The sequence below is a fragment of the Spodoptera frugiperda genome, chromosome 26 (genome assembly GCF_023101765.2).
Source record: "Spodoptera frugiperda isolate SF20-4 chromosome 26, AGI-APGP_CSIRO_Sfru_2.0, whole genome shotgun sequence".
Classification (NCBI taxonomy): domain Eukaryota; kingdom Metazoa; phylum Arthropoda; class Insecta; order Lepidoptera; family Noctuidae; genus Spodoptera; species Spodoptera frugiperda.
In genome coordinates this window covers 11,578,665-11,606,444 of record NC_064237.1, presented here as the reverse complement: position 1 = coordinate 11,606,444, position 27,780 = coordinate 11,578,665, and the positions used below count along the sequence as shown (strand labels likewise).

At 36.8% G+C, this 27,780-nt stretch overlaps 1 protein-coding gene across 2 annotated transcripts; it reads right to left on the bottom strand.

Annotated features, from left to right (window-relative positions):
• Positions 1-451: 451 nt before the first annotated feature.
• LOC118264646 (poly(A)-specific ribonuclease PARN) lies at positions 452-27,463 on the bottom strand. 2 transcript variants are annotated; one of them, XM_050704874.1, is made up of 14 exons: positions 27,307-27,463; positions 26,882-27,232; positions 26,132-26,264; positions 25,411-25,566; positions 24,481-24,607; positions 23,850-23,971; positions 23,385-23,503; positions 22,459-22,698; positions 21,998-22,084; positions 21,264-21,424; positions 18,153-18,196; positions 1,728-1,759; positions 1,085-1,278; positions 452-768 (listed from the first exon to the last, which is right to left on the bottom strand). In XM_050704874.1, exons 1-14 carry the CDS (start codon positions 27,323-27,325, stop codon positions 478-480), a joined length of 2,076 nt encoding a protein of 691 aa, XP_050560831.1. In that variant the 5' UTR covers positions 27,326-27,463; the 3' UTR covers positions 452-477. The 2 variants fall into 2 exon arrangements, with proteins under 2 accessions (XP_050560831.1, XP_050560832.1); XM_050704875.1 differs by lacking the exons at positions 452-768; positions 18,153-18,196 and having other exon boundaries at positions 1,169-1,278.
• Between the last annotated feature and the right edge of the window lie 317 nt (positions 27,464-27,780).

The window sequence follows — 27,780 nt, the reverse complement described above, 5'->3', positions numbered from 1 at the left end:
TGCACCGACCACATTTCATCATCAGGAGCTATTAGACATTTATCCGCCGTTCATAATCGGGTTGACGCAGCACCAAGACTAGTCGTTCCGAGAAAGGCACGAGGGAGATAAAAATATCGAAATTGTAAAATAGGTAAGCGAATATTTAATACTTTTATTGCCGATAGAAAAACTACAGGTAAATTCTTCGCTAATACTGGAAAACTATGAACCCCAAATTCGTCTCCTAGTTTGATTGCTCTTAAATCAGTAAATTGGTTAATTATTAACCTCTCGTCTACCGGTATATAAGACAATAGAAATGACATTATGTCTAGCATAGGTTTAGTTTCGGCATACCATGGGTTAAAATTCTATTTTCATCGAATTTGAACAATTTATTTCATAAATAATCACTCATAAATGCCTACAAAAATAGACATAAGTTTTGGCGATAAATAAAACAACGGAATACAACATCAACTTAATTTATTACATTCAGTCCCAAGTGTCGCTTTCCTTGAAAGCAGTCACACAATCCGACCTAGCTTTGCTGTCGAACTTTTCAACTATTTTATCTTTTTTCTCTACATTATCCTTTTTCCTTTCCGCTTTATCTTTTTTCTTTTCCGAACCAACTGTTTTCTTTTCCGAACTATCTTTTTTCTTTACAGCATCGTCGTCTTGTTTCCCAGTATCTCCGGTATCAGTCTTGTCGCGGCCGTTCGTCGTCGTCTCAGGTAGAGGTGGAGAGATGGACTTCTTGGCTACTGGTTCCGAGCCGTCAACCTGATGATAAATAGATGGGCACCATTAAGATCATAAAAAATATTTTCTTAAACTTTTAATTATTTTACTATACTACGTGGAGAACTAAGGGGGAGGCTTTTGTTCAACAATAGACGTCTTCCGGTTGATGATGATGATACACCACACTGGTATGAATTTTGGGTCTGACACCCAAATATTACAAAATGTAAAAAAATTTTTATTCCAACTCAGATTAATTTCCGCCATGATATAAAAAAGAAAGACTTTATTAGTAAACTTTCAAACAAACCAGAAAATCAAAACTCCTCATTTTAAACACTTTAATGGAACTCACGTGGAAAACGCCAGAAGAAGTCCGTTTTCTCGTGGAAACGGTTTGCGTCGTCAACGACGCGCTGTTCGAACGTGTCCGGTTGACTTTGGGCCGCGGCTGCGTCGGTTGTGGTGACATCGGAGACTTGGGCGATCGGGGCAACTGCGGTACCTGGAGCGACGGCCTCAGACCGGCAAGGTTGCTCTTGTTCAACCCTTCACATATTGAATAAATATGCAATACGTTAATATGGTAAAACATACAACACTTTAATACACATACGACAGTATGGATTGGAGTCAATGAGTTTATCTCCAAGAGAATAATGCACTTTTTGGCTTAACTACTCGAACTATTTCGCTCATTTTTCGTATATCGCCAGCCAAGATGATAACAAATATATACTTTAAATGAAGTCATAAGAGGGTTTCTTCATACTGTGTATTGTACGGCACTTAAAGCATCGAAAGATAAATGGGACGTAACTAATTCCTGATAACGGTATTTATGAAACTACAGTATATTTAAAGTTATATTCTTTTAGCTTTAAAGAGCTAGGTATGTCAAAATGGTTGTTAGTTTTTAAAATGATGAACGACTAAACCTTTATGATCTCATTTAGCACAAAAATAAATTAGTATAAGAACTAACAAAAAATACAAACCTTGCCGAGATTTCACGTCAGCCTTGTTGTTGCTGCAAGAAAAAGAACAAACGTTAAAAAACTATAAATACACTGACACTCTGACTTTTTAACGAAGTGCTTTTAAAAGTCACAAATTACATTCACATTACAAGTAAACCATTTTTGCTTATTTTTTTTATAATGATCTCCATAACATAAACTACTTAAATTTTTCTGCATATTCGTAAGTTTATATTCACGAATTTGTTGAAATTTTGAATAAAATGGAATGCTATTCGGAAATAGAACGGCGATTAACGTCGACTTTTTGTTTATTTGAATCGGGAATCCTTGTCTCTGGCACTTCTTTTTTTTTCTAAGCAGAACGAAGGCGCAGGACTTGTCGCCGTGTCCGTTTAATTGGGATCCGAACGCATCCGCTAATTGTGGGTGAAGTATCGGGCGACACTAGCGCCGCTGTCGCGCATTCACCTGTCGCTGGCGCTGGAACACGCCGCCGGCAAACCAAATTACTCGAACGCGGTCACGACTAACCAAAGATCTTTTTTGCGTCTATTTTTTCATTGGAATTCTCGAAACTACTGTGTCCTGTTTTCTTTGAAATGTTCATTTGAAAATAAATTGTCAGAGTAATGGACATTGCGACTTACCTACCAGTGTGTAATTGAGTCCCTAAAAGCAGTTCAGTCTATTTTCTATGTTTTTGCCGTACGTCGTTATAACTGAACTTGGCAGACTTCTGAATCTATTAACTTATAAAAATGTATTAGGCGTTCACACTTTGAAGCGGACGTATTTTCTATAGATTTATGGAATAGCCTAGTTAAATCTAAGACGATCCTTATACCTTACTAAGCGATCTCTTCAATCTCCAACTAACATACGGCAGACATAAACCGTCGCAATTCTCTTCATCGGACCCTCGCGTTGGATATAAATTGACTTATTTTAAATCTAATACTCGGTACTGGAGATCAATCAATTATATACGATGAGGCAAAACATAGTCCAATAAAAACTTCTACGTGATTAGGTTGGAAGTATTAGAGAGGAAGCCTTTGATATTTTTATATAAAATGTTATTTATATGTTATAGTTGCGGACGTAAAGGATTCAAAGCTGACGACGGTTCATCTATCAAACGTATGCCCGTATAAGGCGAGCGGCGCGCCGCGCAGATGACACACCAGAGACAACGTTTGATTGACTTGTAACTTTTTATTTTTTGTTGTAACGCTCGCTAATAAGCTATGTTCCCGCCGTTAAGGCAGCGTTCGGATGCGCGGATGAACGGAACGCATCCTGGTGGACAGGCCAGGATAGCACGTGAGCGCGTTTCTTTGGCAACTAATTGTGAAGAGCCGACTCGGCTGCTTGTTGTATCACATCGCGCCAATCCCGCCTCCACAAAAACAGATTTAGTACAAAAACCATTTCCCAAATCAGTCAGATTTTATTAATTTACTGCTCCAATGAAGACAAAATGGAGCGAATAAAAATGTTGAATTTAGACATTGTTATGGAAAGAAGAATATAAATAAAACATATCTGCAAATAGAACCAATCAATTTCTTTTCATTGAAAATGGTCCATTCACCTCGTTTTTGTGACGTGAAATATTTCGAATCCGAGTAATAGTTAGAATCGTCATTCCCGCTGTGCGTATCCGACTGCGATTTAAATTAAATTTCAAAAGGTAAATAAATTAAAATGTCGGAGCACGCACTAACAGATTCTTAGATTATTTTTTCCTTCAAGAAACGTGTTCCTGTAGGCTTCCATTTAATTTTTTTCCTAAGTCGATAATGAAATGAAAAATTCCATTGAATTACGCGGCACATTTTTCAAATTGAATATAAGAAAAAGTTTTCCTTATGAATAAGCAAGTTCATTTTTATCGCACGCCAACGTTTGCTAAACTTGTTCAGATGCTTTAACTTACTCCTAACTAACCATCTGCACACTAATGTTATGAAACGGAAGATCGCTTTTTGTTGTATTACACCGCCTGTCTCAAAGACAGATATGAAATAATAAAAATACGTATAGGTAGGTGATAAAGAAAAATGGATAAGGAAGACACATTCTGTCGATCCTAACGAACTAAGTATGATGAAATAGAACATTTTCAGTTTCAAATCATATAATCAACCATTAGGCAAACCACACTCTACTGTTAACCCAAACCAACCATACAGAGACCTCCACCAAAGCCAAAATTGGTAAAACCAACCCTCAATTTGGCTCACATGATTTAAAATGCCCTGACAATCCTATTCTGTCTTGGGCGACGTGTTACTGCGCAAATAACAGCCATATAGAGAGGAATGGCAATGTATCGTGCTAACAGACTATAGACAAGGATAAGGACATATTGTTAGTGGTGGTATGATGGAGGCTCATCTGAAAACAAAGTGTCCAACTGTCGGCTTGGACTCTGCACGTCAGACTCCGGACCCGCGGCAGAAAGCGCTGTAACGAGCGTCAAATACATACGATTTATGTATCGCTTTACCATATTCGGTTACCATGTTTCAGGTTCGCATTGGTGTCTGTGTTACTTAGGAATGTAGTGGAAAAGTGATCATGGGTGTCGGTGAAATACTTTTTGAGATAAACACTAAGTCTGCCATTATTTGTTACTCTTGTAAATCGAGTACCGTAAGACACAATACTAAGAGATAATTTGACACCAAAAAGTCGGGACCATATTTTTCAATCAGGATCTATTGTATCGTGTTTTCAACAATTTTATTGTGATTGGATTGGTCCAAGAGTCAGCCGTTTATTTTGTATCTAAACAAAATTATTGTGTGTCAAGTGTACATAATGATTATTAGCTTCGATAGTAATACTACACGGGCGGTGCTTGTGGTGTTACGAAGTTACGGGTCACACCGCGTTCATTACACACGAAATGGTTCCAATTTGAAATACTTGTATCGTAACAATTTCACAAGATTCTCGGGAAAATCATGTCGAATTAAATCAGAGTTAATGATCATAGTAATCAAATGATTTCGGTTCGATATCGAGACAATAATGCTAGAATTTCATTTCACAGTCCATTGCGTGACCAGCGGTCACTTATTGCTTGAAAATTGAGTATTAAGTTGTGGTTTTCTGGCTATCCTTTACACGGTTTTATTGGAACTAGTGGTCGCCTAGTGGTTGAAATTCAACCATATACGATTTAATTTACAATACCACTTAACATACGTTCAAGGATAATTTTTATTTAACTCAAACTCAAACAAACTCTTTTATAAAACTCTATTCATATGAGACGTCAATATCATCGCAATGTCTATCGATTTTGACGTTTTGTCAAATACGATCAGATACTATGTATGTGTGTGTAATGTTTTATTTATTGATTTAATGTACTTTATAAGCATTATTTTAAAAAAATATTAGCGTTCTTCACTTTTCCTACACATAAACTATAAGTGTACCAAATTTTATGCTCCTACGTCCGCGCAATTTTCGTAAAAAGCGGTCCAAAGTTTTTGCATCACGTATTAATATATAGATAGAACAAATGTTTACTTGAACATGACTTAAAAACAGGATTATTATTGCAGTAGGAAAAAAATAAGCAATAATTAATTAATCTAAATAGAAAATACTGCAGAAACAAGAAATATTTTACAGATACGGTGCGACTGGCATTATCCTCGCCAATCACACAAAATGGTTATACGCGTATGGTTATAGCCATAGTTACCTCTTTATGGGAAAAAGATAATGACGCAATAACGATCTCATTCGCTCATTCACGCGTACATTTTTGTCATATATAATATTGCAATTACTCTAATTAACGCCTAGCAAGGCAATGGAAGCCTGCGCTGGCTAAGCAGCATAGAAAATAGATAATGAGCTCTCATTATTTCATAAACAGCATATTCACACGAAGTGTCCACATTTTCATAGTTAATATTCTATGAAATGATTACATTTTTATACCGGGTGGACTAGTCCCGGCGACTTAGCGTTCCCTTAGTTTTATGTTAATAGAATGTAGGGACCCACGATGGGTGATTATCGCGGGGAGTAATCGTTCTTAGTGGGAACTATTCGGCGCGCGCTCAGGGCTGAGACGCGGTTTTGGTTTAAGCTTGGCTAACGGTCACAGGATTGTATAATTGTCGTTTTTTCATGACACATGTGCAAAGTGACAGAAATGGGAACAATAATATTGAAATGCAATAAGAAAATTGCAAGAGGCACTTAACCAGCTACCGTATAAAATGATCATGAACAAATAATGACAAATACTATAAACTACACAACTGGGGATCAACAGAATACCAGACGTCAGGCATAATAATTGATTTTGTCATCATCAATCATCGTCAACAGCCTTTCAAGTTACATTTTTGTGATCCCACCCACTTATAAAAAATCAATAAACATAACAATCAACACCTAATTTCACCAGCGACACGCGCAAAGGCAGCCCTACGTTCAATTCTCTAGGTGCGTGCGCGCACGCGCGTTACGGCGCCGTTTTGAGAGCCATTAACGCGATCACTGACTAATCGGCATTAACAGGAATTTCGTGCGATTTGCCGCCGGCACTGTAACCGACACCGTCTTGAAAGCGAGATGTAATCACGAAACTGAGGTAGACACAATCATTACTTTTTTATATGTACAAGGGCCTGATGGTAAGCAGTTACCGTAGTTTCTGCAACACCAGAAGTGTTTTTATTGCGTTCTGTAGTTTACTCCTGTTGTTTTATTTTAGTCTAGTGTAAAGATCAGGCAGTCAAGTGACATTAAAGTAAAATATTGACTTGATTTTTTAACCAATCTGTACTTTCTAACTTTACCCTAATCTTAACCAGGACGTACTATAAATACAATAACACAACCAGCAAATACAAAGTATCAAATACACTAAATCCAGTCTAGAAATTATTTCAAGAATCGAAGACCAAATATTCGCAACTAGTCTGTGTCATAAGCCATCGGACTTGTTCAATCTGGTCTTATCGATTCTCTGAATATAATAATGAGGCAACGAGAAATGTTATTAGATTCCACTCGGTTGACATTTAGGCGAGCAGGCAGGTGAAAACAAGAACAAACTATTTCAGGTTATCTATGTAAATCTGTTAGGATTTGTGCACAGGTGTCTTGTTCCAAATGTAACCCTAAGCCAAGTGTTGCAGAATCTAATTTATTTAGTTTTACTTGCTTTTATAACCGGCTTTGTTTGGTTAAATTAAAAAACTTACATATATTAAAATCATTTTACCGATTAGTTGCTAACTGACGAAACATTCGTGTAATTGCATATTTTGAAAGACTTTTAACTTGATTTGTTACTTTCCAAATACCAATTACCAACGATCGTCACTTAACTATCAGCCTTGCAAATAGGAAGACCATTTCCCAACCAAAAAACCGATACAAGGAAGCTGATCCTAGCTTAACCAAAATAATATCAGCACCTCATCGCTGTTAACACGGGCTGGTATAAAAACGAGCTCCTAAACCTATCAAACGTAACCCTACACGTTCTTGTTCCGGATTAACGTTTAGGTCTCGTCTTTAAATCGCTACCAGTATTTATTAGTCGTGTCCCCCAGCAAGAGGACAAGAGCGCACCTCGGGTAAATCACCTGCGAATGCCTGCTAGGCTAGATAGGGCACGTTTACATGGTACCCGACCACTTTTGGACTTACCACCCATAAACGGTTTAACAAAGAAACAGTTCGGTGTTAGGTGACCATTTTTTTAGGTTATGTTCGCAAGGGTTAATGTTGAAACGAGCTGGGAACGTTTAATGGGTATTGTAGTGTCACCGCTGGTACTAGGATTAGAAAGGCGTGGACATGGTGCTTTGTAGCAGGTTGGAATATAGTCGTACCTTGTATGTAAGTCGCTTAGAAAGTGAGGCTTTTAGATAATCAAAATTAAGATTCAACAGTCCCTTTAACAGGTGAGTATCAGCATATTCTAGGTCACGACACCAAATGTACAACGCTACGTGAAGGTAATATAGGCACTTACAAACGCACCCCCTTGGAATCTCTTTGGAAGGACATGATTTCATGTTATGTAAAACTTTCGTACGGGCTCATATAATGGGTTTAGAAAACTAAGGCACGCCTAGTTTCGCAATCTCCAGTCTAGACCCTCAATCTCTCATGGACGCTTAACTTGCGCTAACAAGGCCCGCTAATCGCACGTCGGGCGACGCGTCAGATCGACACATCGGTACGTCTCGAAGACGTATTCGACCAGTGCAACACAAATCTTACATAATTAGACGCTGCGCATTTTGCCACGCACCTGTTCACAACTTAACATCAGATCGTAAGCTTTAGCTTTCTTTGAAGGTGAAGATAGAGGTTATGGCGGTTTTACATCGGGGCCATCTTAATACAACAAGATAAAAAGAGTAAAAACATCGAATATTTACGAGAAACCAATCACACATAGACAAAAAGGTCATGTCATTTAAAATTAAATCAACCCTGCTGCAAATCAAGTAAAGACTACAGACTCAACTGTTTGTCATCAATTAATGATTGATTCACTACGACTTAGGGACCTGCAGACCAACGAAACAGATAATCTCCTTCGAAACACTTTAACCAGAAGTGATAGAGAATCCACTTTGCCTATATACTGGCATGAGAAATCTAAACAATATTCATAATACCTTCAGAAAATCCAATCCGTCATGTAGGCCGAGCGCGTACTAACAAGGCGCGCTAATCGGGCGTCGGAGCGACACATCGGGCCGTCGCGTGCGCGCGGTCGATCACTGCCGCACAAATCTTACATTGTTAGCGCGCATTTTTACTCCCAGGCTACATAGATGCATCTCGCCGTAATGCGCACTTGACCTTTTGTGTACCAGCTGAATGATTAGGGGCAAAGAAATAGAATGAAAGGGTTTTATACAGTTGAATCTGTAACAGTACGGAGTGCTCATTGAACGTTTTGGTTTTAAGATTATTGTAATTTTGTGGTCCCTAAAGGTTTAGACCTAAAGAAAATTGAATATAAAATGGGCTTAGTGCACGAAAGCTAGACATTTTAAGTCGGTTGCACACTAACTGGCCAGAAGACGGTAAGCACCGCGTTTAACTTATTTAACACCATCACTTAGAGAAAGTCGGCTTACTTCTATCCACCCTAAATTACTCACTGCACACACTAAGATCACTCGCAAGCATTTTAAATTCGCTGACACGATCCACAAATTCACATTCAAACGACATTCACACTCGAAGAGATCTCGTACGTCCGACCTCACGACCGCTGGCGCAGTAATTGACGACCATTTGACAAGTGTTGTCGCGCCCAAAGCGGGCCCAAATACGTAAAACTCGAAATGTCACTGACAAAACGGCCCGGACACGTCGCTCAAGTTAATTGGCTATTAGCTAATGAGATTGTAAGATAGTTATCTGGGCGGCGACGCAAAGCGAATATCGCGTATATCGAAAGCGCCCCGTTAGGTGCCAGGCGATGACAGCGGGCAGGCGACAAGACGAGAGGGATTTACTGAGATACGATGTGCGAATGTATCCGAACGTTGATAACAGATCCTTATAAGGGACAGGCGGGATGAGAGGTCACATAATCTGGCCGTTTGGAGTTATTTATAATAACTGTACTCCAATACTGGGCTGTGAAAGTTGTCTTCGCACTGGCGAAGTCATATATTGCTATCAAGAACGTCTGGTGTGAAGATTTCAATCTAAACTTACAGCATTTGATGTTATAAACTACGCAGACATTGAGAAAACCAGCTCGATCTTAAGGGAAAAATGTCTCGGGAGTATTTTCTTCCCGTTGAAACTACAAATCCAAATCTCTCAATTCCCAGAACAAAATAGCATTGTTCTTTTCCATTAGTGGCGGTTACTTAATTAACTGTTAGCACAATCCCCAGTTAATCTCGAGCGTACACTGGAACCGTGTAAAGAAATCCGTACACGTTTGGACCGACCTGTCGGTTGAACCCGGGCCCTTTCGAACGAAGCGTTAATTTCGCAGAACCGCGCGGTTACATGTCGCTCTGACCTTTACGAGTAGGCAGAAGATTTAGCGCCATTTATTTTCTGCTTTGTTAGCTTTCGAATCACACAGACTTACAATTTTAAACTAACTTTTCCCGTGAATCAAATTTAATTAAAGTTCACAATTTCTTAAATTCATTGAGTTATCAGATCGACGCAGTATTTTATATTCTTCCACTCGTCACATCTATTCCCTCATCCATTCCTCCAATTGAACTCTAAAACGTCTTTCCATCCCATTCTTATCTACTAATATAATTCATAAATTACCAAACATAACATAACAACCAAGAAAACGTTACAAAAAATCTTCGTACTAGCAAGTACACCACTTAACAAAAGCAGTATTTACTTTGACTAAGTACAGGAACATCGGCTTCCACGTAAGATCACAAAACGTATAGAAAGTGGTGACAAATGGCGGTGTTTCGCGATTCACCATCCAAACAGGAGCCTTATATAAAATCTAAAGCAAGTGGCTCCACAATATTAGTCAGGGAACCAACTCCGGCGCACGTGCCAAAGAAACAAAAGGTGAATGATAGCGGCAATAGCGGTGCGCGAGAGCACGGCATCAAATCACTGCGCTGCGGACACACTGCTTAATTTGCTATGCTAAAAGATTGTCAAAATCTTTTTACTCTTTTTAGGAAAACGAGAGCTAAAGAATCAGTCTTGTGAAAGGATTAATTTCAAAATCTAAAGCAGAATTAGAATTTAACTTGTTAGGTGTAAATAAATTCCTTTAGTGTCAAATTAAATATTCGACTATTCAGTTAGACCATGTTCTCAGACAAGTAGCAATCATAAACTGTCATACACACAGACGGGACTGCAAAACAAAGTTAAATCATTGTCCCTGTATCCTACTATTACAGAAGCTGCCAGCTAAAATATTCGCGTGTGTTCCTACCTTTATTCGCTGACGTGATACTAATGGTACCACCCGACGATGCCTGCGATTTATTGTCGTGAACAACGCCGTCGGCTCAACGACTCCGTATGTTTCAGTCCTTACAAAGTGTAGATTAAGCTTTAGAAATGGAAATGCGCAGGAGTGGAGTTAAGGCATTTAATTTATGACATCTTTCGTTGGTTTAAGTGGTGTAAGGGTCGTTATTACTGTTGCTTTGCTAATCCTGTATTTGTTGAGCTGGTTACTGGCGTTTATTACTTTTGTGAGCTTTTGTATCGTTCTTTTTTCTACTTGCATTTATCTTTAAGGTACTTCGTATTAAGAATAATGTCTGTCTGTTTTCTTTGTTAACCGTTTCACTTCTAATTTAGGGATCTTGTATTTCAGTACCCTTAGTACGAGTTTGCTTTACGTTTAACGAAAATGAAACGAGTGCGCTTTCGGCGCTCTGATTGGTCGGCTCCAATAAACTAACCAATCACCGAATGCGTTCTCGCTTTGATTAGACGCAAAGCAAACTTGTACTAGGGCCAATCCCTGATCAATTTTAAGACCCATTGTAGAAATTTGAAAATGATACTCCCCTAACCAGATGCGATTGAGACAAAAACAAACAAAAGTTTCACCAACATCCCATCGAATGCATTATAATACTTTCACTACACTAGACAAGAACGAAACTTCTCTTAGTTTAAAACAAACAATAAATTGTATTCACAATTATCGCGTGATCGACCGTTGTTCTATACATTAGCATGTGGCCACATCACGAACTATTAAATCAGGCACAATGTGCAACTACCGTCATCGCTATCTGCGGCCGAGGCGCGAACGACCCAGTTCGGCGCGTGCGCACCATAGATCAACTGATTAATGACAGACCACCAATGGTAAAAGGGAATTTTGTTGCTTATTTTACATACGTAGTTTCTTAGAAAAATAAGTAATTTTAATGGGAAAAATATACTTGTAAATGTTAAGGAATAGCTATAGTGCTAAAATTATGTGTTCTAACTGAAATTATCCCTGTAACCGCATATCTAACTCCGTTCTATAAGAATGGGTACAATTCGTGTCCTGCAGAATTATCAAAATGGAACCATCGATGGTATTATTTCATTAATAACATGCAGAACATTGTCTGTTCATCTGTGCCATTATCGAAACGTGGTGGCTACCAGAGATGATCGATACGTCGGTTCTAGGTAGCTGGTAATCTTTGGCTCACGACGTAAGTCAGCGCGGCCGATATCATCGGCACGAGCGATGCATCGCTGCAGTTTACGAGCCTACCGTCCAGATTGCGACCACGGGCCTTTTTATACCAGCATTTGAAGCTTTAGAGCCTCTTTATCTATGCACTTGTCCGCTCTATGGATTCCTGGTAGCGATTCCAAGACTTTGCCCTTACCCTTAATGGTTTCTGGCAATATCTGATGCGGCTAACTGTAATGATGCTCTGATATGGAATATTCTTACATTTTTGTTGCTAACCCGGCCTTTATCGATCGTTTAACATTTGCCCCGGGGTTATCTCGTCGTGTTCCAAATCGGAAGTAAATTGACTGGTAGTTATTTCGTCGTCGATATATTGCAGACGTGCTTTGTTCTAAGCAAAATTTTAACAAGTACACCATTTTGTTTGCTACTAACCATAACTATATCATGGTTTGGCTTAGATTTTGGTTTTCACCACTTATTTATTATAAGTGTAAGGGAAATTAAAATTGATATAATCAACTGGTTTAGCAGAAAAATATTGTCAGAGGATGCGAGTGATCTCAAACAGATTTGTATCACTGCAGAAATCAAGTCAAAATCCTTTCAACATTGTGCTAGTCCGACTCATTACATATTTGACAGACGGGAAGGAACCAACCTACATAGGTACATGTAATCTGCCATATATTCGAAGATAAAGAACACATAAGCAATAAAAGCGCATACAAATCTTAACACACAAAATTCAGCCCACACAGAAAGATCAAAGCTAAACATCAAAGTCGGTACAATTTCGGCGATAAACCCACTTTCTAGGAAGCATTTGGAACCTTAAAAGGACACAAAAGATTTGCCAAATAGACAGGGAAGGCATAGAGCTAGCTAGTGGGCGGAAATCTCCGAATCTCTGTGAAGGCGCATGCAAATAGTTGCTACGACAATGTTTATGAACTGTGTGGCTAAATGTTAATAGGAGTTGACATGCTTAGATACGAGCTGGTGAAAGAATGAACTATGTTACTGTTACTATGTCTCCTTGTGTGTGAGTAGCAGGCTGTACTGCGAATGTTTTCTTTGTCGGAAGGAGTCTTTTAAGTGTGGTTAGAAATTGTTCTGTGATGCCACATAGCATGGAATCTAGGAATACTAATTAGTACTCACGCGTTTTAATTGAAAACAAGGCAAAGTAATAAACCTGCATAAAAAGAAACTTAAAATAGCTCTTGGTATTGGATTTTTTTGGATATATTTATTATATGTCAGTGAAGGTGCCAAAACTTTATACTGAAAATTACATCCACATAGAATATACACAAATGATGTCGTTAGCCATTCCTCTATAAACTAAAAACAAAGTAAACACAAACAAAAAGTAAGTCAAAACAATTTAATCCAAAGCATTCACCAACAAAACACACAGCAAGTTCCATTTAAGCAAATAAGTAAAGTAAATGAGAATAAAATATCATCGCACACGTCTTAGGTATGCAAATGGGCCGGTGCGCGGGCGCATTAAAATGCAAGATGGCGGAAGCGCGCACGCGAGGTCGCGAGGTCGCCGGTATCGCCACGCGCCATTGTCCGGGCTACCGAGTAGGGCAGCATCAATTACCACGGTACCGGGATATAAGGAATATCCATACTAATATTATAAATAAGAAAGTGTATGTCTGTTTGGCCGCCTTTCAAGGAAAAACGAAGCGGGGAATTGACGTGATTTTTTAAGTGAAGATACTAAAAGGGTTAAGAGTGACAAGGGCTACACTTTGTACCCTATTAAATCCCCCAATTCTCCAAAAATTTGGGATGGAAGTTTGTTTAGAGTATTCAGCAATTTTCTAGTGTCAGTAACAAAAAAAGTCGTGCATATTATTTTTCACTAAAACACCACGCTACGATAAATAGGAGCCTAACAACGGATGAAACCGCGCATGGGTAGCAAGGTAAGGTAAGAAATATAGGGAAATGTTTTATTAGATGTACCAATTTGTTCGTGCCAGTGCGGAATGAAAATCATCCATCGGAATAATTGTACTGTGTGGTCTTACAAATGTAGCTCCATTTCATTAGGGGCTTGATTAGTGCAACTACATGAAATATTAGTGATAGCGTATCCTTTGTTTTCGATCTAGTAATGCTAATCCATGTAATTAATTGTCTTTGTGAGAAAGGCCCGCTAATTTAAAGGCAGACTGAAGAGTTATTGATGTGACATGAGATTTATTGACTACTTATTTATACCAGACAAATGGGAGGCATGAACAAACAGCGAATCTAATAAAAAAGGGTTCTAAAATCCCATTTGTTATGACAGTTATTACTATTAATTGCGGAATATCCTGATGTTCCCAAACTCCTGTTCCCTCTACTGATATCTTCTCACGATCCGCTAAATCGCGCGGTACAATAGCGGTGGTTCAGTTTGCTTAAAACAAAGTAGATTCACAGCTTACACAATGTGTGGCGAACAGTTAGAAAATTATTTATGGACCATTTATATAGGTCGGTAACTCGTGGCCTGATATTGGCTGGTTCTCTAGTAACAGACCACTTATAAAGACACTTTAAACATGTTCTTTTTTATACTTCTAAGACTATTTTTTAATTAAAGTAGCTTTTGAGGACAATCTTAACCCTTCGTGTGTTCAGAACGAGGATCTATGCGAGACCCAATGTGTTTTCTATTCTTGTCTTATATTCGGCATACGAGGGGTTAAAAGCCTTGGCATCAATTTAATACATAAACCTGCTATGAATTTACTTTATTTTAAACCAATTATACCCTATGCGCCGTAACAAGGTGCGGCTGACAGATTCAGTAACGTTTCGTATCACTCTTGAAAGTTGCTGCGATTTAAAAATTATGCCTTACTATTTTAACTGTATCACATTCCTATTATGTTAAATCATTCAGAAGTGTAGTTAATTAAATTAAAACCAACCAGTATGTTCTAGTCTTTAAATAAAATCTAATAAAATTAAAAATAAAGTAAAGTGTTATGCGTATAACGTAAAGCCATAGTCGTGTTTAGTGATGGGATGTACTGCTACGATAAATAGGCAGTCGATGTTTTTTTTAGAATAAAAAACGTCGTTCAAATATCACTCTTAAAAAACCTTTCATTATGTGGGTAAATCTACTGTAGACGCGGCTCCTCTGCCCGAACCACAGTGACTTTATCTGAGCACAAATATGTAGTAGACATTTCCGGCGCATTTTTGATAATGCGTGGTGGTACTTAATCTGAAAGATCGTGGTTGCTTTAGTAACATATACAAACTAATATATACTTATATTCTTCACGGTTCTGTAAAACTGAAACCCTGAAACACCTCAGGGCTCGGTCATAAAATATTTATTTTGACAAGTATATACACGTAGTTAGACTGCACAACTAAATAACACACACAATTAATAAAAAAATTAAAGAGAATTAAATGTATGCTGCGAGTATCGATAGCGATAAAAAAAGATTTTTCTAATGTCCATCCCTAAAGAGAGACGTCAACGTCATACTGGCATCTGTCAGCCGCACCTTGTTATGGCGCATAAGGTATAGTATCAAATTCACTTTACCACGTATTTAGTTCCGCAATTTTTACCAACAGCAACACTATCGAATACAGGGTGCGTACCCGCAAAATGTGATCACGGGATGAAAAAACAAGGAGATACGAAAAAAATCAGAATTTATTAAACTAAAAATATCAATCACATGTTCTATACTAATTACTTAACCTACTACAATCTAAGAATATGTCAGCAACGGCAAGGGACATGATTAAGCGCATACACAGTAGAGAAGCGTGGGACATGCGAGTCAAGTGAGTACAGAGCGTTAAAAGAGAGGGCATACATTAACAACACTCCAAGACCTCTGGACCAATCTCTGTTTATGACAAATGACAGAAAGTAATGTCAAAAATCGTTGGAAATCCAAAGATTTTGTTGGAGATTGTCATTATTAATTTTAACCATGTTATAATACCATGCCTTTTGATCCCCGAAAGCAGATATTCAATGTAACATTACAAATAATTATGATCAAAAATATAGCTCTGTGGTTCTTATAAAACGCTCTGCATATAACACAGTAAAGAAAAAACATAGCAACGCCTAATCAAAAGCATAATAATATAAAGATTCGTAAAATTAAAACCAAAATGGCCGATATAGAGCAAGGGTAGGACTGAAAGTCTCGATAGTGACGACAGCAGAAATAGATCTTAGCGTCAGAATTACAATAATAGATTCTCAACTTTAATACCAAAGGATAAGGCTGAAAACCGATTAAAAAAATTCCCGACTTAACGTCTTAATTCGGTTGTTATCAATCTTGATTCTACTGCTCCGGATTTTTGTGACCTGCACTTGGGCTAATAGATAAATAAGCGTGGACTTTGTGCCTTCGTATAAAACTTGAATCAACTCTTAGCCACCTTGATGCTTACGAAAGTCTAGTTACAAATATTAGCGTGGACGTATCACCCCGTGAGTCCCTCTACCCCCTAGAAGGTTAATATTAGTCCAGTTAACTATACTACTTATCTATATAATAGATCGTCCGCTCTCGTGGAGTCTTGAGATCTTTCTCATGATCGCAAAGATCAATCGTGTTGTGACGCAAAAAATGAATACAGGTCCCTACAATTGGAAACCATAGTGACCAATTTTAGCCTAGTCTGCATAAAACTTGGTACTTTACCATTTGATACAAGATTATCCAGATAGCAAGTTGGTTTAAGAAAATTGCTACCCAAGCCTAGCTATTGTTTTCACGAGAAAATATGAAAAAATGCACTAAAACTATCCCCCCAATGGTTAGTATACTAGTATGTATTATCATTTTAATATTAAATGCTCGAAACCTAAAAACCTAAAATATTTCTATAGGCATATAGACCTATTACCACCTTATTATTAATTTGATTAATAATACTTGAAAAGATCAATTGGAAATTTTACTGAGTCAATAATATTTGAAGACTCCCTAACCCAAATACAAATACAAAAAAAAACTAAAAAATGTAAGAAAAAAAAATGCGATACTTATGTATCTCAAAAATTAAAAAGTAAACTTAGATAAACTTAAACTACACCAAGTTTTATACTCCTATTCTTTAGGAGATTTATAGAAATAATTTCAAATTAGCCTCATCACGTTTTTATATAAAAAAAATCACGATAAGACAGAAATGCAATCGTTCAGACTTTGAGAAAAAAAAACATTAATTTAGGTAGAACACAAAAAAAACACATTTTGTGTTCTACACCCAAGATTGTCGTATAAAAAACAATGAAGTTTGAATTAAAGACCTTAATTTCTTTCGATTTTGAACCTTATTAATTATGTCCAGACGCCAGGTCTTTTCATAATATCACACAGGAATCAGTTTCCACATAAATAGTAGACAAAAAATTATAGGTTCAACTTTTTTACCTAAAATATCTGTTAGTCAAAATAGAATTAAAGTGCCAAATGACTCGAGTTATGAATACGATCGATCTTTGAACACAATCTTCTTTAATACGATCACTTTCGATAAATATTTACCATGTAAATGTTGCGTTGTTAAGGCAATGCAAGGAAAAATATGCGGCACTTATGCACTATTTCCTATAAGTAAGTATATGAATTATAAACGATAATAGACCTGTCTCTTTGTTTAACATAAGCCATATAAACCGTGAAAATAAGAGTGAAGTTTCATTTGCATGCAGCGCAGATTGATGTTAAATTTTTAATATAATACCATCACCAAATTAAAGAATAATGGATAATGGTAAGAAAAGTTGATATGGGCCTTAGTACGAGTTTGCTTTACGTTTAACGAGAACGAAACGAAAGCACGTTCCAGCGCTCAGATTGGTTGATTCATTGAATCCGGCCAATCACGGCGCCAAACGCGGTCTCGTTTAGATCTTTTTTAACGTAAAAGAAACCCATACTAAGCCCATTGGACTTATATTAACATTTATGCTATTCTTTTGGCATTTTAGGGTATTCCTGCCCAATGCTCCATTTACTCTAGTAAACTGTTTACTCTAGTCAGAGTAACACAGACACCTACAGCTTACCCAAAGAATTTAAGAGTTTCTTTAAAAAGAATACTCCAAAAAGTTTGGTGTTTATAACTCTCCAGAGTCTGGCAGTATAATGGTAGAATCCACCACATCTCTGATCGCCGCCAAAGACAAGAATCGACTATAGTATATAACTAGAAGTGCTATAGCAAACATGAACACAAATACGAACATTAATTTATACGTATCCGATTTCCGCTCGCTCCGTGACGCCATCTGTGGACAAATAAATGTAAAATTATAAACTTATTTAATAGTTTTGTTATAGTTCTAATTACTACCAAAATACGGAAGTTTTTTTCCTAATTACTACCAAAATACGGAAGTTTTTTTTGTATGGCAACCCATGATAAAAACTTCCCCGTTTCGTGGGATAACTAATAAAAATTACACATTATTTTATGTTTTTATATAAAACTGATTAGATATGTGACGATGATGTCAAAATGGTGGCTTGGGGAAATGCAGTGCAAATAAAAAACTTCATTCATTATACAGTTTTAGTTTGGAAGTGATCCGAAATTTAGCAAAGCGTGCAACAGTGTGGTTTGTTAAGACGATTTTGATAATATCTAAAATTGTAAACGAAAATAAACCAATTTATTTTTAATAAGATGACATTATCGAAATCGTTGTGGCTAACCAAGGCCACTATCATATAGCCAAATAATAAAATAGGGATGATGACGGGGTATGAAAATTAAAAATCTATTTAATCCGTCAGTTAGGTATAAATGAAAAAATATTAGACAAGTTTTTTTTTTTATTTTGTCAAATTAGATAACAATACTCAGACAAAACGCAAATGACAATGCCAGAATCTCTATAGAGCTTTGCCCCACCAAAAAATATATTGTACAGGCATACCAAATGTAGCATTATATTGCTGCTCTATTAGAGATATCTAAAAACATGATTAAAAGCCTTTAGAGCTTGCGGTTTCTATATAAATCTAAAAACAAAATATTACATTTAGGTTAGGTACCAGTTTAGATTAATTGCAGTTATAATGGTAGAAATAATTAAATTAAGTGCTTTATATTATTACAATGCTATCATAGGGTGTTTAGCTATGAAAGGAAGGAATGTCATTACCAATATCACCTTTAGTAATCCTACTTTTAATTCATACTCATAACGAAACAACAATGTAAACAGAACAGACAGAGCGAATGTCAAATAATGACTTTTTGGACATAACTGACACACGCACGCCAATGACGTTTCGTTACATCTAATCACTAACGTTCAAACACGAAATAATAATTAGAATATGCATTCATTATAATATATATTATAAAAATAAATAAATTAACTAACAGTATGTATTTATACCAAATTCATATTAAAATCCGTACACAATACATTAATAAATCTTTTTTTTATTGAATGACTTGTTGTGTTCCTTGTGCAAGCGTACTAAGAAACGCAGATAGTCGCGATAAATACAGGAAATAGGCCTTGGGTTTTTTAAATTCTTTTTATTTCCTAATTTTTATCCGCAACCTTATCAGAATAATAATTAAGTAACCAAGGGTCTTATTTTCATTGCATAATTTTGATTAATTTACATTTCTTGTACATTGATGAAATTAAGTGGGGCAGGATCTGGCATTGTCATTTAGGAGTGGGAGCAAATACGTCATTTCTACGTATAAAACGTACTTAGAAATGATGTCACGCGATATTTCAAATCAATATATCGTCGAAAGTATTTGTTTCCATAAGAAAAAAATAAGTGTCTAATATTTTTAAATAATCTACAAGGCGGACATTAAAATAAAAATTAGTCATCCACCCTATTTGATGAAGACATTTTGGAATAAGTCTTCAATAGGGTGGTGAAGACTTATTCCAAAATGTCTAATACAAAATTATGAAGCAGTATGATAGTGGCCTAATTATGAAGCATTTGTAGAAGCAATAAAACAGCATTGAACCTACATCCGAATAGGTAGGAATCTAACTACACATCGACAGACACTCAGTATAATTTGGTACACTAGTGACTTTTTATTTTTCTAAATATTTCCAATTTGGATCATGCAAGTTTTGGGAAAAGTAAAAATATATTTTTTATATCAAGTTCTCTTTTATTAGCGGATACCTTTTTATGATTATATAGGTGAAAATAGAAAAGAATAAATTAATCCTGACCAACGAATTGTATGGCAAATATTGTGGTTGTGTGGTGTGTTTAACGACACAATTAAGAGGTTTTAAATAAAAAATAAAATTCAAAATTCTTTTTGGTCGTTATCGCGTTGGGTTAAATAAAATTACTAGGTATATATTAATGAATTTTAAATGTTTAAGAAAATTTCCTTTTTACTTACACACCTTTAAAAACCCTCCGCTAAAGAAACAGGACCTCATATATTTTGACATAAGGTTTATTTTGGAAAATAAATATTTTAGCGTACTGATACTCACTTGCAATCGGCCAGCCCAGGATGGGGCAAATAGGAAGAAAAAAACCAATTCTAATACATTTGTGCCACACACATGGGAACCTATACTGTCATCGACGTACTTTCTTTTTGGTAGTGGGTCGGCATTTGGCCACTATCTCGCCTGATGGTAAGCAATGATGCCGCTTACGATAAAGCACGCCTACCCATAAGCAACCTATTAACTCAAGACCTGAAGACACCCAGGTACTTTTTGTTGTAACACACAATTTCTGCGCTCCATAGATGGCGTTAGTGCAGCATAAAGTCTTGTAGCTGTTGTTGACTGACCACTAGCATGTTTGTGAGTTAGCGCGTCTACTTTAGCGATACGAAAGCCTTTATTAAGCGTAGATATGGCTGTTAGTTAATTATATGTAATTATATAAGGATAACTGACAAGTGAAAAAACAATAAATACGACCAATGACAGTATATAAATCTCATGGGACACGTAGAATCTATCGTCTATCATAAACACGGACATAAACAAAAACATATTTTTATTTAAAATACAAAAGCTGGACAAAGACCAACGTCGCAATGAAATATAGAAATGTTTAGCATCATGATTTATGGAACTATTTTTGATTATATTGTTAAAACTCTACCCAAACTGGGTCAACAGGCTCCGACTAAAAAGTCAACTAATTTTCGGACTTATTTACAAGTGCCAAAAGACTTGGTATCAAAAAATTCAAACCTCAAAAGGCCAAAGACCCAATGTAGATAGAGTTTTAAATCTTTCAAATATATTTTGAGTTGATTTGATTTTTGTATTATATCTACATGAGTTAAAGATGAGATTGACATAGTAAGAGTGAGTAGAGTACCTCAGTGTCTCCCCCGTTGCCTCCACTCTTGTACTTGTGGTAGGGAGTGAGAGTGACGCGGTTGTTTTTGGAGAGGATTCGCATCACGTCAGGCGCCTGGTCGCGCTGATCCAAGCCGACGAAGGCTGAGCATTCGTCTAAGAAGTAGACTGTGACTGGGCCTGTGAGACAATTGGTTAGAAGGAATACGTATAAATACGAATAAAAATTAAAACACACACATACAACGTCACGCCTTTTATCCCCGAAGGGGTAGGCAGAGGTGCACATACACATTACGGCACGTAATGTCGCTATACAATGTACACCCACTTTTCACCATTTTGTGTTATAAGTCCAATGTAATAGGGGGTGAGCCTATATAAAAATTAAAAATAAAAGATAAAGCGGAAGGTAAGAGATGCGCTGCGTCCACGGACAATCATCACGTTTCTTCTATATGATTCGCCGTCGCAACCCTGGTGCGGAGCACTATGCGTTGTTCCCTTGCGACGTCGCGACAAATGGGCCCTCACTCTTATTCCTTTTTCATTAGTAACATAGGACGAGTTAACCGACAGAAAAAGGAGTGCTATGTCTAATTTACCAAGAATTTCAAATTTTAAAAGTCAGTATTTTATAAAACGCGAATGTTAAACTTAAAGACTTTTTTCACTATAATGCGAGGATCGGAACTAAGACCTATGATGTCATTACTAAACAAGTTATGTATGGGAAACTAAAACATTACTCACCGAAGGGACTGAATAGTTGTGAGAGATCACTCCTCTGCCACTCCTTGGGGAAGACGAGGTGGAACACGTGGTCTCTGGCCGGTGTCGCTGGAACAACGAATAGAAACTCTTTGACTCTCATGCATTTACAAATTGATGGTATATGATTAAAATATTGTAAACAAGACATGCTTCTCGGTCTCCAAACAGTTATCTTCACAAATTATTGACGGCAAAAAATAAATAATAATATGCAAAAGTAAATTTTTTTTTTTTTGTTAAGGGGCAAATCATCCAATGTTATCTCCTTGGGCGAGGCGAAAGAGTGTATCAGTCTCTTACTGACTAAAAACCAACCCGTTCCTACTAATTTTTTTCGAGCCGGAGCCCCTATGAACAGCGTATAGCGTTTCATTTCCAATTATAGAAAAGTATGCGTACTTTTTTATCCACGTTCAAGGTAGTAAAACGATAGTACTCACGGTCAGCCCCAACTAAGTTGATATACGGACTGTCCTGCCTGGCAGTCTTCGCCAGGAACAGCTTGTTGAGGAAGGGTTTGAGCGTGACGGAGTGGGGCTGCACTCGGTCGGTGTCCTCGCCGCGCATGCGCGCCAGGTGCGCGTGCATGGCCAGGAAGCACAGCCCCGTGATGTAGGCGTCGTACCCGGCCTCGTGCTCCTTGTCGTCCAGGTGCGAGTAGCCTCGGCCCTTGCGAGACCCTGGGTAATGTAACAAAGTGGATATGTATGTGGCTGTGGATGCCTTCAAGTCTAGAGTGAATAGGCTCTTAATAAACTAGTGCGCCTCACCATCAACGATTACATCCCTACTTACCATCAGGCGGGATTGTAGTCAAGGATTAGTTTATATCGAATAAAAAAAAAAGAAGTATATTTATTAAAAGTTTTTTGCACATAATATTTTTTTATGGAATAGGTGGCAAACGACCAGCCGAGTCACAAGATGGTAAGCGATCAGCGCCGCCCATGGACATCCGCAACACCAGGAGTTACAGGTACGTTGCCGGCCTTTTAAAAAGGAGTATGCTCTTTTCTTGAAGGTATGAAGGTCGTATCGTCGTCATAAATTAAATAGTGTAGACCAGAATGCTGACTTAGGTGATTTTTTTATAAATTCTCTCGTATTTTCAAATATTTCTGTAAATTATATATGTCGCTCTAACTGTAATCGGATTTCTAAAACTAAGTTCGGTCTGGCCAGTCGCATCAGAGTCCACGACAGGAAATAGCTAATGTAAGGTCGCCGTTACTAAAATCGATAAGGAGGACTATATAATATACATGTCACTTGTTAATTTAGCGTGTGGTTTTCCTTCTTTCTTTATATCAGGTCCAGTATAAACATAATAATATTAAAAAATATATATTTTTGTAAAGAAACTTACCAATTTTAGGCAGGGAGAAAGGTGGTTCGCCAAGCGTGGCCAGTAACTCTGTGAGTACACTGGATCCTAGCTTGTCTTTGAATGGTGGTAAACTTGACATGTACTTGGTGTCTAGTAGCCTGCAAACAAGGAAGTAGGTTGTTCCCTTAATTGTCCTAATACACTCTTTCTAGAATAAATGATTTAGAGTTGATAGGATTACTTTAATATGTCTCAAGAAAGTTATAACACAACTATAAAACGGCTATAAAAATGACGTAATAAAACTCTTAATACTGACATGCAATGGCATAGTTTTGCATAGTAAAGGTTATTTAAATTTTCTTTTTTAGCTAGTTACGTTATCAGTCACTCATGATGTTATGAGGTTGTCAAACAATTCCCTTTACCAAATACCTACTACTCGTATAGAATAATACTACTACTTTCATACCAAATTACTTACTTCACTTTATGGTGACTTACTTTGGGAACATGCAGTGTGTAAACTCTTTGAAGGACTCGTAGTCAGACGGTAGCTGCTGGAAGAAGTGGCCCAGCGTGTGAAGTACGTCCAGCAACATATTGTGGCCCACTACCAGCTTTTCCTAAAATAACACAATATTGTATCACCAAGAGAATATGACTGCACGACATGTAGCGGTTTTGATCCCCACACGGAGTAACTCTGTGTGATTTACAAATTGTGGTTTCGGGTGTGGGTGTCATGTGTATATAGGTACAAACTTGTATGTTTGTAAACGCACCCACGACACGGGAGAATTTTTTGGTGTGAAGCAGCAAAAAAAATGTAAAGAAACTCCCTCCTTATACTAGTTATACACCTATCGCCGTTTGTAGGTTGCATGCATTCGTCAAGACGCATCATGGACGGTTGAGTAGACTTTAGGCCTAATGTCAACGACAATAGGCACATGTCACGAGTGACTGATGCGAAGTTGCCGTTCCGTGGACATAGATTGTTTCTATTCAAGATACAAGCTTTCGCCTTAGAATCGTCAATTGACGAAAGCGTGCGCATGAAGTGCAGCTTACGTGGACATTAAGCTTAAGACTAGCACCAGTGTATGTGCAAAGTAGCTTCACTATAACTCACCGACTGGCTGATCATTTGCGCAACTTTAGAGAAGCCGATAGCTTCCTCCAACTCATCCCATTCTTTCTTTTTTCGTAAAGTGTCTTGGTCATCCATATCCGCCGTTTTACGTATCACTTTTAATATCCTGGAATGTAAACAGATCAGATCAACCTCTCGTATGTCTTACATAAGACAACAATAGAAAACACATTGTGTCTCGCGTGGACCCACGTTCCAAACATATGAAGGGTTAATCCTTTTTGTACACCTTTCATAAAAATGATAAGAGAAATACAAAAAAAGAAAAGAAACGATAATTAAAATAATGGGCACAAGGGTCTTATCATTGTTAGTGATTTCTACCAGACTACCAAAGTATTACTACTAGACTACAAAGAAGTAGAAGAATTTAGACAGGATGTTTACTACATACATACATACATACATACATACACTTCAAAATATCATATACATTGCATATGTACAAAGAAACGAAACAAGCTGAGGACGATGTTATAAACAAGACAAATATATATAAATTAAATGTAATTCAGGATTATAGGCATGATAGGGAATATTCAATACCTATACCTATACCTAAAAGTATGAATCTACAATATGGATATTGTAGATTCATACTTTTATAATTACACATCAGCTACTTCCGCGGTTCTACCGCTGCTCGGCTCCTATTCATAGTACCGTGGTGTTTAATAGTATGAAAGCCGAGCCATTTAAAATATAGCATATAAAATTCCTCGATAAATGGACTATCCAACACAAAAAGAATCATTGAAATTGGACCAGTAGTTCCAGAGATTGGCGCATTCAAACAAAGAAAAAGACAAACTCTTTACCTTTATATTATAGTGTAAGATTGCCATCATACTGTGTATCTGTACATTTGCACATTAATACTAAAATAAAATACGAATAGAATATAATTACCTATTTTTATTCTCCAAGACCTTCGTGTCAACAATAATTTCATCTTTAAACCTAAGTTTTAACTCCTGGAAGAGCAGCATCCTTATAAACGAGTTGCATCTGTTTATCTCCATCTCAGCGTCCGTCGATTTCTCAATGAAATTCTTTACCTTAGTACTGTGGAATGTAAATAATTTATTGTTATTAATTCTTTATAGTTCATTCATAAAGGATATTGTTATTTAGCTTATTTACTTGTTTATTTTTATAAAAAGGTGTCGCAGAGCAGGCGAATCTGCTCATTTTCAGTATTTTTAGTAGGAAGTATTTTTACTGCCTACTTTCATGCGGTTTCACTCACTCTGCTCGACGCCTTATAGTTGTAGCGTGTTCGATAATAACCTATAACCTTCTTCGATAAATGGACTATCCAAAACCAATTTTTTTTAAATTGAATGAATAGTTCCAGACACAAGCGCATTCATGATTCATTCTTATGAGAAATAAAGATATTCTAAACCTATAAGCGCATTCAAACAAACAATCAAACTCTATATAAGATGCCTAATGAGACTTGATACTATAGTTAAATATAACTTTCTACCTGAGAACATTCGTTCAGAGATTTTTTTTTTTTTATTGTTAAATGGGCCGACGTTTGGCCGCTATCTCGCCTGATTATGATTTAGTTCAGCTAGAAGAAGAATATCAATTAGAATTCAGTTTTGAGAGAAAGTCTTACCATATATCCTCAATTTGTTGTCTGTTTTCTTCTGGTATTCTTACTGCGTCCTTTTCTTTGGAATATGAGAGCTGCCTTTCCGCCAGGTTTTCTCTTAGCTTAGTCTCAGTCGAAGATGTCATGTATGAAATGCCTGGATTACATTACAATATAATATTAATGTGAATAAACCCCTGAATTGAGAAGCTTGCATGCAGAGTGAGTTTGTCATAATGTTTCTTTACAGGGTAGTTAGATAGTGACTGCTACACTTGACTGGATTTCTTTTTAAAAGTAATTTGTCAAGAATTATGTAGCCACATACTTTAATGTGTCTTTTGGCATTCCATAGTCTCTGTCTACCCTAACAAAATAAATATGACAATACATAGTCATTATTATGTGAATAGAAATAAAAAAAGAGCACATGTATGGAACAAGTTTGAACAAGACAAGAAATTCCAATTAGGATCCAATTAGACTCACATAGATTCAAATAATTATGTAAACAAAATATTGAATATAGTTGGTATACCCTCATACTTTACATTTTTTGATTAAATGTTATAAATGTGGCATTTGTGATTAAAGTACAGTAAGGACTATGATTACTATATTAAAAAACCTACTCACGAAATAGTTTTGTAATTACATTTTTATTAACCAATAAGAAAATATGGTTTGTTTACATTAGATTCTAACTAGATTTCTCACAAAACGTAATTAATCAATTATAGTGTATGTGTTACCGATAACGATGACGTATATTACCTTCTTTAATGAGTTTATTGAAGTCAAAACCATTGGATGCCAGGAAATCTAAGCTGGAGCTCTGGCACAGGAACAATCTATCGGGCCCCGGCCGGCCTCGCGGGTACAGGTAGAAGTTGTACGTGTCATTCAGATAGTGGTTCCTCTTCTCGTCCCAATAAAAGCAACTTATACCGAATTGTATCAGAAGAAATTCACTCGAGCCATTCATCACTCGAAGGTAATAATCCTCCGGAGAATCGAAAATGCTCACATCTCGACCATTTAAAAGCCCTGTAAACTCCGTATCTATCGCGAAAAAGTCAGCTTTATCTATAGACTCCTTTATTAAGGGTAATGTTTCCTTAAAGTCTGCAAAAATAATAAAAATCAATGAGTGTTTGCCGCGCTTACCTTTTCATAAACTTGTAAGAATATTTACTCACTTTTACGTACTACCTCCATTCTATTTACATATAATTATATCAATAGATTAATACAATAACATTTAGAAAGAGAATTGTATATGAAAATTGTTTATTTATCTAATAAAACGAACAGAAGAAACAAAGATAATACAGCTTGGTTCCCATGCGCATGTCAAGTAAATGTCAAACTGAAATTCAAAACGTCAAGTATTGATTTTCATACACTTGCGTACGAGTCTTTTGGCAGTAGGTATAGGTTGTAGTATTTTGAATACTTTTTGAAATTAAGAAATCAAATACAGTAGGGTACCGTAGTGGGAGTGGCAGGAAAGGCTTGCCTCTAGAATTATAAAATATACCACTTCAAACAACTATTAAGGCCAATTGCAAAGAACATGGCATTTCTTAATGTGTTTATTCTGTGACGAAAATTCCGTTATCTCTTAGCAGCAATATTAACTGGTAACATTATGCCGATTTGCTAGGATTCCC

Bases quoted from the DNA above. Each gene is read 5' to 3' on its own strand.
- LOC118264646 (XM_050704874.1), bottom strand. The intron at 26,265-26,881 runs GTAATATACGTC...AATGTAATCCAG, and splicing joins CAATAAACTCATTAAAGAAG to GCATTTCATACATGACATCT. The intron at 21,425-21,997 runs GTGAGTAATGTT...ATTGTCTCACAG, and splicing joins ACAACTATTCAGTCCCTTCG to GCCCAGTCACAGTCTACTTC.